Source organism: Python bivittatus, unplaced genomic scaffold (genome assembly GCF_059951505.1).
Source record: "Python bivittatus isolate LINGU-HERP-01145 unplaced genomic scaffold, Pbiv_v1 ctg000480_np1212, whole genome shotgun sequence".
Lineage (NCBI taxonomy): Eukaryota > Metazoa > Chordata > Lepidosauria > Squamata > Pythonidae > Python > Python bivittatus.
The window spans coordinates 102,738,776-102,751,527 of record NW_028277075.1 but is presented as its reverse complement, the minus strand read 5'-3'; the positions used below and the strand labels follow the sequence as shown (position 1 = coordinate 102,751,527).

The window sequence follows — 12,752 nt, the reverse complement described above, 5'->3', positions numbered from 1 at the left end:
TGATCTTAGTTTTTTTTAATGTTGAGTTTCAAGCCAGCTTTCGCACTCTCCTCTTTCACCCTCAAGAGGCTTTTTAGTTCTTCTTCACTTTCTGCCATTAGGGTGGTATCGTCTGCATATCTGAGGTTGTTGATGTTTCTCCCTGCAATCTTAATTCCGGCTTGTGATTCTTCCAGCCTGGCATTTCTCATGATGTACTCTGCATATAGGTTAAATAAGCAGGGTGACAGTATACAGCCTTGTCGTACTCCTTTCCCTATTTTGAACCAATCGGTTGTTCCGTGACCGGTTCTAACTGTTGCTTCTTGGCCCGCATATAGATTTCTCAGGAGACAGGTAAGATGATCTGGTACCCCCATCTCTTTAAGAATTTGCCAAAGTTTGTTGTGATCCACACAATCAAAGGCTTTTGCATAGTCAATGAAGCAGAAGATGATGTTTTTCTGGACCTCTCATGCTTTCTCCATGATCCAGCAAATGTTGGCAATTTGATCTCTAGTTCCTCTGCCTCTTCGAAACCCAGCACGCACAGCATCATGTAAAATCACTCCATGGTGTCCACCACCTGAAAAGTTTGCTGACCTCTGATATAACCAATTTAACTAAATCAGTGGCAAACCTCCCTTAAATTAAAGATATCAGGAGCTAAACTTTTCAGGAAGAAATGACATTCACCATGAAAGCAGTAAGGGTACCTTTATGTTCTTCCTCTACTCCCCATTTTCATCTTGCACCAGTTGTGACCATTTCAGGAACAGGAGGCTTTGTTGGTGGTCACTCACACTCGTATTGTCTCATTCTTAGACTATTGCAGTTCACTTTTCATGGCGCTACAGCTGGTCCAAAATGTAGTGGCCTGAATAGTAATGGGCACGGTTCATAATCCTCTACTCTGAGAGCATCTCTGGTTATTAATAGGCTTCTGGGTGCAATTCAGAAGCTAAAATGAAAGAACTTAAAAAACTAGCAAGCAAAATACATACAAGAAGACCTGGCAATGGCTAAGAGCAAGAAAGTTGAAGAAAGAGACAGAGGGGCTAATTCTGGCTGCACAAGAACAAGCCTTAAGAACAAATGCATACAAAGACAGAATTGAGAAGACAGCCACAGACAGCAAATGCCACCTCTGCAAAGAAACTGAAGAACAGTGGACCACCTAGTTAGCTGCTGCAAGAAGATTGCACAGACTGATTACAAACAATGGCATGACAAAGTAGCAACAATGGTGCATTGGAATATCTGCAAGAAATACCATTTGCCTGCAAGCAAGAACTGATGGGACCACAAAACAAAGTAATGAAAAATGAAGAAGCTAAAATGCTCTGTGACTTTAGAATTCAGACAAGCACCTGCCACACAACACCCCAGACTTAACAACTGTTGATAAGAAAGACAAAAAGTCTGGATAGTGGACATTGCAATACCTGGAGACAACAGAACAGAACAGAAAGAACTGGAGAAAATCACAAAATATAAAGACCTGCAAATAGAAGTAGAATGATTATGGCAAAAGAAAGCAAAGATAGTACCAATAGTAATAGGCACCTTGGGTGCAATTCCAAAACATCTGGAGCACCACTGGAACACCATTGGCATTGACAAAATCAGGAGCGCGTTTTTAATATACAGCCTGTTTTCATGAAAACATTGCGCTGCTTCGGCGGTTTGTCGGCTTGAAGGAGAATGCTGTCCACCGTTTTTAGTAATAGGCAGCCCGTTTGTAAGTATGAGTTCCAACTTACATACAAATTCAAGTTAAAAACAGACTTAGGAACCGAACTCATTCCTAACCCAGGGACTGCCTGTATATAATTTTATTAAAAGCTTTTTTTAAATGAAAGTAAAAACTAATACAAACTAATATAAATTAAGAAAGAAAAAAGAAAAAGAACTTAAAGAGAAAGCTAAAAGTACAAGAAAGAAAGAAAAAGGAAAAGAAAAATAGAAAAAGGAAAAACATACAAAAAAGTGGCTTCCAGTCTTCTTTACATCAGTTATAAGTGCAATTATGAATTTACCTCTTCCTCTAAAGTTACGTCCTGACTCTCTTCTTTCTATAACCTATCCTGTCTATGCATCAAAACTATAGATCCTAAATTCATTTTTTTCTGTTTTATGCACAAAATCCATAAGGAGTTTCCAGTCAGCATTAAATGTACCTAGGAAAACCCTAACCATTCTTGGCTATGTGTAGGAATTTTAATTTTTTTCTCTCTTCCAAAAACTCTTTGTTTCCCCTCCATTTTCCTCATCAATTCCTTACAAAGAAAGTGCATTTCATAAACATTCTACACTTTTCACCTGCTAGAATTGGTGTGAGCGTTCCCTGCCCACAGCTCTTCCTAGCACCTCCATTGCTGAAGGAAAAAAGGCATAACCTTGCTTTTTTCCTCCCATTGGAAACATAATCATGACTCATTCTTGTTGCTGTTGTGATTCTGTTACATCTGTCTGTCCATGAAATATATATAAATGGATTCGGTGCTAAGAAAAAACACGCTGTTCTTACTTAAAATAAATTGTCCTCATCTACAACTGCACATCCAGTGCTTTGATCTATATACTGCTAAAACTGTCCTATCTTCTTATAACCTTCAATTAGCCGAAACGGTGCATTACAGCACAACAATTTTTGAATGAAGGTACTTCAAATTGGCTAACTTAAAGAATGCATGCAAAATCTGAGACCCATTACTCCCATGTAATTGAAATTTCAAGGATATTCACACCAGTTGTATTGGTAAAGTTGTGGCTGCTGCAGCGCCACTGCAGTCAGCTGCAGTCGCATGATCCTGATTTCCAATGCTCCCTGCCAGCTTCCCACGAGCAAGTCAATGGGGAAGCCGGCAGGAAGTCAGAAATCGCTCCTTCTCCCACTGGTTTTTTGCCTGCCTGTGGTCCTTCTGTTGATCTTTTTAGGTAAGTAAATTTTGACTTACTATTGTTTGTGGGCCACTACAATTATTCTATTTATGATGTATAGTCGTACATGATGACGGGACCGTCCAGGATTGGGGTAAAAAAAAAAAAATTCATTCTGGTCACATCAGACTGCACTACCTTTCTCTCAAAGGATGACCCAATGGGTCATAGTTGTCTAGTTTTGTTATACAGCTGGATTATAAGTAAGAGATTGAATTATTATTTCCAGCCCAGTATTTTGCTGATACTGACATGGTTCTAAATGGGTCCTTTTTGTTTTTTGTTCTTTTCCTCTCATGTCTTCTGCAATGTTGGAAGGGATGAATGAATCTCATTATAGGGCCATTCTGAGACTGACCGTTCAGAGCCCTGGTTTTTACCCCAGTTCTATAATTCTGCCTAATCAGGGTAGGGTATCGAGGATCCTCTCCATTCCAACAGTACTCCTCTTCATTCAAATGCCTTGTGAATCAGTAGGTGGCACTCTATTCATCCTTGTTAGGAAGATCTGTTTCTTCTGCTACCTAATCCAGTTTTTAGCTACAATAAATCCCACTGCATTTTGTGTTAAATGGGGAAGTGGGGTTAGATAAAGCAAATTTAATGTCATGGTCTCAAGCAAAGGGTTTCTTAATACTGCCTAATTATACACTGCCTAATATAAATCAGAAACAGAGGGAGTTTGGTGTAGTGGTGAAGGCACCAGGCTAGAAACTGGGAGACTTTGAGTTCTAGTCCCACCTTAGGCATGAAACCAGCTGGGTGACTCTGGGTCAGTCACTTCTCTCAGCCCTGGGAAGGAGGCAAGGGAAACCACTTCTGAAATCTTGTCAAGAAAACTGCACGAGTTGTCCAGGCAGTCGCCAGGAGTCAACAATGACTTGAAGACATATATATCAGATCGCTTGCTTTTATATTTATATATATATCATATCATATCATATCATATCATATCATATCATAATATCATATCATATCACCTGCTTTAGACTTTGATTCCTGATATCTGAAATTGTGTTCCTATGGAGAGATCCATATGCCTGAATATGATTCAAGATTGTCTCCCAAGTGTCAGAACTGGTGAAACTCACATAGCAAATACAAACAGAAAAAAGCTTTTGAATGTTCAAAAGTTTTCAGATGTGCTTTAATCATTTTGTAGCAGCTTTTTCATCTTGTATGCTAACAAAAATATCTATTTTATTTATTTATCTGCCAGAATCTGCTGTCAGTTTGCAAGAAACTAATGCCTGCGATGTGAGTGCAAACTTTGGACAGATGAACCTTTTCAGTGGTGATTCAGGTAGGACTTTTTCCTTGTACTCTGGTAAGCACGAAATGAAATTTAGAAGCATACGCTCACTCAACGTTTTGTTGTGAGAGAAACTTCATGTGCGTGGCAAAAAGCTGCCAGTATCAGAAGGCTGTTGTGCTCGTTATTTTATGTTACTGCTTCTTCTGCCTACAGTGGAAGAGCAGAATAAAATGGTTCACAAACTGTAAGTTGCCTGGACCATCTCCATATATAGCTCATAGTCTCTTTCTGCCAAACTGTGTGCTTCAATTCTCCCATAATCCAAGCTGGTTACACTACATCATTTTTGCAACCTGTAACTTTTCTTGCTGACCACTTTGCCTTGCTGAGTTTAGGTGCAGGTTTCCTAGATAATCCATTCACTAAGCTCCCCACACAGACACACATTCCCATATATAGTGCTCATGCACCCTTCCAACCATGTCGTTTCATGTGAATCTGCTCACAGAAATAGGAGATTTAAGGTTAGAGATAAAAAGGAGAGTGGCCCAGCAAGAGGAAGAAAGAAAAGGTGTTCCTGCTGCTAGTTGCTTGTCACCTCTGCCACTCTTGCTGGCTGAGGTACTCCTGTGTCCTGGTTCTACTGCAAGTAGACATCCAGTATTGTACAGTCAAATTTTTTGCACATAGTAGCAGCTATCTAGAAATGGGGGAAATTACTAAGTGATGCAGTCATAAAGCGCGGGGTCACATGACTGCGCTGCTTAGTGATGGCAGTTCTGGCACTTCTGGTTGCCATTGTTAAGCAAATCGTGCACCATTGTTAAGCATGACATCACATGGTCACCATTTGCGACCCCCTGCCAACTTCCCCATTGATTTTGCTTGTCAAAAGCTGGCAGTGAAGGTCACAAATGGCAATCACGTGACCACAGGACACTGCAGCATCATAATTGCAAGCTGGTTGCCGAGTGCCCAAATCATGGTCATGTGACCACAGGGGTGCTATGACAGCTGGAACTTTGAGGACTGGTCATAAGTACTACTTGTTCAGCACTGTCATAAGTTTGTTTGCTGAGCAAGTGGACGTTAAGCGAGGACCACCTATATATATACACAGCAGAAGTCTAACCAAATTCAAGCAGGAATGGTTCCTTGTATACAACTTATTAAACAGCAAGGCAAGCTAAGGCACTTAGAATATAGTTTTTGAAGAAAATGAGAAAAAAAAATTTTTTTAAATAATCCAAATGATCCAAATTGAAATAAGTAATAATCACAGTTGTCCAAAGCATAGTATAAAAATATTTAAATAGCAACTAGAGGCTGGGAAAAAGGGGGGGGGGAGAGGAGGGCCTTTTAGAATACTTTTATAACAAATATTTTTAATCTTTTTGTTTTTGTTTATCTTTTTACCTTTTTTCCCCCAAAACGTTTTTTAAAAAATCTTTTATAACTATCATGTTTTCATTTCAACCTTTGGTCTAGTGCAAAGTTCACTTTATGTATGCATATGTATTTTTCTTCTTCTTTGTTTTTGCCTCTTTTGTTACTTAATCAAAAAACGTTTTTAAAAATGGTGCAGGCTATAGACAGCTAGTATGGAAGAATGGTTAGACCTAGATTTATTTCCATGCTCACATGGGCAAGTTACTGTCCTTGAGCTTAAATTATCTTAAAGCGCCAAAACATGGGTAAAAAACCAAGGAGAACATATGACATCTTTGAAGGGAAGAACAGTAGATCTACCACACATCAGATCCAATGCTATACACTGATTGTCTAACAAACAATTGTGGTACCACATTCTGTACAGGCCTTAAACAATTCTGGTTGATTATAGGAGATGGAATACAACAACATTAAAGCTTAGAATCACTACTATGGCATGTGCTCCTTTATCTTAAAATGGCCTGACCATTTCTTTAGCTAATGAAAACACAGCATATCTATCTAGCTATCTCCACTCTTCATTCTAGGACTTGGGAACTAATAGCATGAAACAATTTAGTTAAAACAGTACGGCACTATATCAGCTGTGTTACTACTTGAAAACATGTATTGTCTAACAAAAATGTCAAAAGCAAAGGTAGAAAAAGAAAAGTAATGCAGTACCAGTAGTTATCATTCATTCAGAGTCCCTTATAATGTCATCGTGAATAACAGATTCACTTTGGATAGCTCCACATTAGTCATGCACAGAAGACACCATTATTTCTTGATGGCTGAAGCGCCATAATGGGCCACACAGAACCCAGCCTATATAGGCCTTCTCCCCTCTCACACAGACTGTGTAGGCTCTACATGTAACCCTGCGGTCTACTGATGAGAAAGGCACTAGCCAGTGTCAGTAACTCCAGAAGTATCTCCCCCCCCCCCCCGCCATTAAGGTTTAAACTTTGGGGCAATGCTAAGGCTATCACTTTACCGAGAAGGAGGAACCTATATTTCAGTCCCAGCACTTGGCCAGCTTTGTAGTTTAGAGATTATGAGGACATCTCTCTGTAGGGTTTCCTCCAGGAGAATGGTCGGCTCCAGTTCAGGATCCCTGATTCCACAAACAATGCTGATAATTCTCCATATAACACAGCTCTCTGAGAGAAACAAGCTTTCAGTGATAGGGAAGAAACAATGTCTGTATTTTCCCCCTTTCTAATGACTAGAGAGGATATCAGGACATTTGGAAGGAAAGGAACAAAGTGACCAGAGTCACATTCCTAACATTGAGGCTTGGCCACAAATTGGACTATTTTTCCAACAAAAGTGGTGGTTATATAACTACAGAAAAGATTTCTTGGATGATAATTTTCTGTAACTCAAATAAAGCAAGCAGCTGTACTTAGAGAGATGTCCATTAGCAAGTATTATGCAAGCTTCATTAAGTTCTGTTAGCTTAGGTGGCTTTTAATGGAACTGCCTGTACAAAAAGGTGTGACCCTTCCTTATCCTATCTATAAATAACTTTATGGTGATTTTCCTTATGATTGGCCAGTATTGACAGTTTTACCAGAAATAATATTTTTTAAAATATCAGATATGTTTCTGATAATTTTTCTCTCATTCCAGTCTGTTTCCTATGCTCTCCGTGTATGTTTAGTTTATGATAATATTTTTACACATACTTTTTAAGCCATCATTGTTGGTTTTAAAGTTTTTTTCCTTTATTTTTCCAGAGCAAAATATATAATTGCTAAAACTAATCTTATTTCTTAATTGACTATTTTATTGCAAAGAGTCCTTTTGGAGTTGGGCAGCCTTAATAGATTGGATGGATGGATGGATGGATGGATGGATGGATGGATGGATGGAAACATTTTTCTATTTAACATCTTTATTAACCCAGGAAGACAATTACCTCACACTGAAATGTCCCATAGAATTTCTAGCCATATAAGAAATATCATTAACAAGGGATAATAGGGAGTTTTATAGCAATGTTTCTTCATTTTAAAAATAAAAATTAATAAATAATTAGCTTCTACATCTGATCTGCCAGGAATGTCCATCCAGGAATGTCATCCTGGCTGATGAACATAACTGGGATAGTGTAACAGCATGCAGTAATCCATGGTTCTTTGCTTTCCTATCACACATACACCCACCCAGACATGTTGTTCGTTTTAGCTATAGTGGATACTGAAAAGAAAGAGTGGGCACATTTTGCCATAGGAAAAGCAGGAGAAGGGGTGCTACTGCTGTCTCAGCAAGAAGGAGAAGAAAGCTGGAGACTCAAAGAAAGAGAACAAATGAGAGGAACAGGGTAATGGCTGGCAAACCAAAATGGATTTCAGATAGTTTTGATTGTTGAAGTCTTGGTGTTGATTCCAAGAGAGCCCAGGGCAAGGTTCGTGAAGTGGAGGTGAGTGTGGTTCTGAAGAAGGCCCAGTGAAGGAAGAAGGCTTGATGGGGGAAGGCTCTACTCACTATGGAAAGCTGCAGAAGACAGATCACATTTGGCTAGCCAGCAGGAGAAATGAGAGCGAAAGAAAGCCAGCCAGCATAAATAACCCTTATTTGACTCTTACATAGGAAGTAGGAATATAGAAACAGCAATGCATATGCACCCACTTTGAGCCAAAAAACATGGTCATACAGTATATCCGAGAGAGAGTTAACTTTTAAACGTGTGGCTAGATGCAAATAAGTGAAGCCTCAAATGGAAGTGGGAAGAAGAATTTTAGTGCCTAAATTATTTCCCATGCCCCAACCCAAACTTTTTAACTGTGCTTGCAGTTGCCAATAAAAAAGAAAAACTCATCACATTGTGTGATGTGAGCTGGATCAATTCCCATGAACCCCCAAGGCCCTCCTGACATATCGACAGATTATGTGTTTCTCAACCTAATACCTTTAGCCAGTGCAAATTATAAGTATGAACATTTTCATACGTAAAATGTACTAGAAATTAAGATAACCAATATGGATTTAGTTTTAAGCTGTTTTCTTTTTTCAATTTGCTTGCTATATCAGTGATTCTTACTAGGGTTGTGCATGCTTTGAAAATAATCTGGAAGAATTACTTTGGACTTGAAAAGAAGTGCTTAAATCTGCCAACAGATGGGATGCTTTGATAAATAGCAGAGAGGTGCCATGTGTGCACTGCATGAAGTTTGAAGCCCCTCTGAAAAGTTTTTGAAGCACGCACTGCCCTAACCACTCCAAACAGTAGAATCAGTCATAAACCCATGAAAACAGACAATTCTCTGGAATTGAGAGGCCCCAAGTTGGTAGATGATGAGCTACAGCTGCATCTGTCTTATGGGGGAGGTGGAAATATAGTACACTTACTAAGGGAAATCATAATACTTTTCCTTTTTTCATTGTCATTAATTTGTCTTATTTTTTTCATCTGCAGATTATGTTGAAAGTAAAGACAAAAGATCTTCACCTGAACAAGAGCTGAGTCTGAGAGGCTATCAGATGGAAGTGGCCAAACCAGCCTTGGAAGGGAAAAATATTATTATATGCCTCCCCACAGGCAGTGGCAAGACCCGAGTTGCTGTTTACATTGCCAAAGACCACTTGGATAAAAAAAGAGAAGCAAAAGAGTGTGGAAAGGTTATAGTTCTTGTCAACAAGGTAAACTATCCTATGATCAGTGGTAACAGCAATGATGTTATCCATGGTAACATCAAGATGGGAGTCCAGGGCCCTGGCCAGCTGTCAGGCCCAGCCCAAGAACAACGATGAAATGGTCCAGTCCAGTCCAGTCCAGTCCAGTTCCTTTATTAGCTTACACCTTATAGACAGAATCTTCCCAAACTAATGTATACTACAGCAACTAGTGGATATACCGTGTGAGATTCTAGGGAGTGGCTATCCTGAACCTCTTTCACTTCCCATGCTCCTGTTGTGGACTCAGCTGCCTCTTGCCTCCTCCTCTCTCCTGGAATGCACCCCCTCCTTCCTGATAGCCTTGATCTCCCACATCACTCTCCTCCTCGTAGATACATTCCATCACCAGCAGAATGAATGGTGAAGTTCCAAAATGTAGAAGGCATGACTTTTACCACTAGACTTTCATCTTCCATGAGCAATATGACCTACTTTATTTATTTAATCAAATTTATTATGGCCGCCCACTCCAGAAAACTCTGAGCAGAGCCTTACCGCATTTGACAAAATCAAAATCATTTCTGTGATTCGTTGAATTATAAAGTAATTGGAAGTTCTGAAAAGGCCAAACTGTATACTGATCAGAAGAGCCCCCCATGACTCATCTAATCATTGTGTATTTTCCAGACTGAGCTTCGGTGTGAACTGCTAACCTGCTATTGGCTGGTTTTGTAGTCCTAATGAGGTATTAAGTGAAATCAGGTGCATAAATGAATAAAAGTAAGAAGGATGAAACTCTTCACGCTGGCCTTTCCTCAAAGGAAAGAGGAAATATGCAGGAAATTCTGCCTGTTTTTGCTTAAGTATAACTAGAACCCTTTGGTTGATCTGGAACTTGAAAAAAAGCAGGAGTCCTGGTTGCATGAACTTTCCTACTTGTGTTGATGTCCTGTTACCAGGCATAATTGTTGGCTATGTATTTATTTACCAAATTTCTACCCCATTGCATGCTAAACAAATTCTTGGCAGCATATAACAAAATAAAACACAAGACTTATAGTAATACCAAAAGCCCAGTTCCTAAGCCCTCTAATAATAATGAAGTGGCATCATACTCCAAACCCTCTCCAGAAGAGTCTGTCTTTCTCTTCTCCTAGAAAATGAATAACCTCAGAGCTACATGAACCTCCAATGGGAGGCCATTCCAGAGGGCCAGACCTACAGTGGAAAAATGTTTCTGAGCTTTGAAGCCCTTGACCTTCCCAAAATGGGAAACAACCAGCTACTTTTCCCAGCACAATCAAATTGCTCAGGCTGACTCCTATGAAGAAATGCAGTATTGCAAATGACTTGGGGGCGTGCCATACAGGTCTTTAAAGTTAAAAATGGCACTTTGAATTGCACTTGGAAGCTAATAAGGAATCAGTGCAGGACCTCGAGTAAAGCATCGTATGATCCCATCAACTACTGCTGGCAAGCAGCAGGCCACTGCATTTGGTACCTGTTGAAGGTTCCTGGTTTGTCTGTAAAGGCAAAATATGTACAGTATGTTGCACTAGTGTAAGCAACATACTGGTGATGAGGGCATGATCCATTGAAGTCCTCAGGTCCCAGGTAAGGCCACAACTGGTGCACCAGCCAGAGCTGGACAAAGGTGCCCCTGGCCACAGCTTCCATCTAGCAGGAGGCACAAGTAAATATTACAGTAACCACAGACCTTTATTTAAGCAGTTTTTCTCATATTGGCTTCTTCCAGATGAATTGGATTTCAGGTCCCCTAAACAAAGGCCATACTTGCTGGAGAACTGAAGGGGGAAAAAGCTGGCCTAAGCCCATGGTCATGAGCATGCATTTAATTATCTCCTCTTCTGTTTTTTTGTATGGAAAACAAATTGCAGGTGCCATTGGTGGAGCAACATTTGGAGAAAGAATTTTGCCCCTTTCTGAAGCATTCATACCAAGTAATTGGGCTGAGTGGGTCATCTCAGCTGAAATTTTCATTCCCTGGACTTGTTAGAGATTATGATGTGATTATTTGTACGGCTAAGATTCTGGAGAATGCATTGGAGAAAGTGCATAAAGATGAAGAAGAAGGAGTCCAGTTATCAGGCATGTATAGATATCTCTGTGGATCTGAACCCCAAATGTATTACAGCAGGACTGGGCAAGCTGCAGTCCACATATAGAGCATCTGTCCCTATTTGACCTTCCCCACTCCCAGGAACCACCAATTCATATCACCAAAATTCAGGTTGCATGATTTCCTGCTTGGAGGACCCCCAGAAGGTGTAGGATATATCTATTAGACTTCACAAGGCTTAACATATCTTTTGAGAATATAGACCTCCTCCCAACAAATACATTAAAAAAAATGGTTCTGATCCAGCAGTATAACTAGATAATAATCTGTGCAGCTCTTGGAGATTGAAAATAATACCAAAATTAGTATGATCCCAGGTGAAAAGTTGCCTAATCTTTATTCTTCAAAAGCACACTTAGACCAATCTGCCTCTTTTATTTATGAAGGACTACCAAAACTAGGCACCAGCCTAGAAAATGTTTATAGTCTAGATTAGGGATCCATATCAGTTTCCTTCTGAAAATGTCCCCTCCATTTGTGGCTATTTGCTCCTGTGCAATGCAAACAGTTGAGGGAGGAGGAAAAGATTTCTGGCAAGAACCATAGCATGGACCTAAGAGACTAAAGTGTATTCCAGATAGTGAAATGGTGGGAAGCATACTCAGGATGAATGTTTCGTTTTACTTTCAACACAGTTGTTAATTGTGTAACAAAAAACATTGATTTCTCTGCCAGAGATCAGGAACCTGTGGTTCTGCAGCATGGTAAATGATTGAGAATGATAAGAGGTCTCATTCCAACCACATCTACTAGGCTATAGATTCCCCAGCCTCCTATGGAAGTACAGGTAGTCCTTGCTTAGTAACCACAGTTGGGTCTGGCAACTTAGTTGTTAGGCAAAGCAGTTGCTAAGTAAAACTGCGGCTGTGCTTATGATCTTACTTCAGCTTTCCTTTCTTTACAGACCTGCGAAGGTCATAAATACGAGGATTAGCCACAAAGTTACTTTTTCATCACCGTAACTGCGAATGGTTGCTAAATGAGGCAGTTGCTAAAAGAGGACTATCTGTCAGCCTTCTCAAAGCTCCATATCATAATATGGAAGGATAGGTATACTGAGAATTTGGGATGCTCTGGAAAACTCAATCTCTCATTTATGTACTTATGGATAAATGCCATAGCAAAAGTACTTTTCAGGAATTCCCTGCCTTGCTTAAAGCTATGCTGCTTTGGGAACTATAGTTGCAGATTCAGCTAGTTTTTTTCTGCAGATCATTTCTTGATGAGAGAACTAGCCACTTGCTCTTCTCTCCATCTTCCTTCAGACAAGAGAACTGCTGGTTAAACAAAGACGGCTGAGGCTAATTAGAAGGAACCTTAAAATATCAACTTCCAGATGGCTTAAGTTTTTGCTGACTGAAAGGTCTTCCCTGATGATAC

At 39.8% G+C, this 12,752-nt stretch overlaps 1 protein-coding gene across 1 annotated transcript in view; it reads left to right on the top strand.

Moving 5' to 3' along the window:
* Positions 1–12,752, top strand: part of IFIH1 (interferon induced with helicase C domain 1) — a 39,876-nt gene that overhangs the window by 7,741 nt on the left and 19,383 nt on the right. The window contains exons 4-6 of the mRNA XM_007421523.4: positions 4,142–4,225; positions 9,033–9,256; positions 11,131–11,341. Of these exons, the coding sequence (XP_007421585.2) occupies positions 4,142–4,225; positions 9,033–9,256; positions 11,131–11,341 (519 nt within the window). The remainder of the gene's footprint in view (positions 1–4,141; positions 4,226–9,032; positions 9,257–11,130; positions 11,342–12,752) is intronic.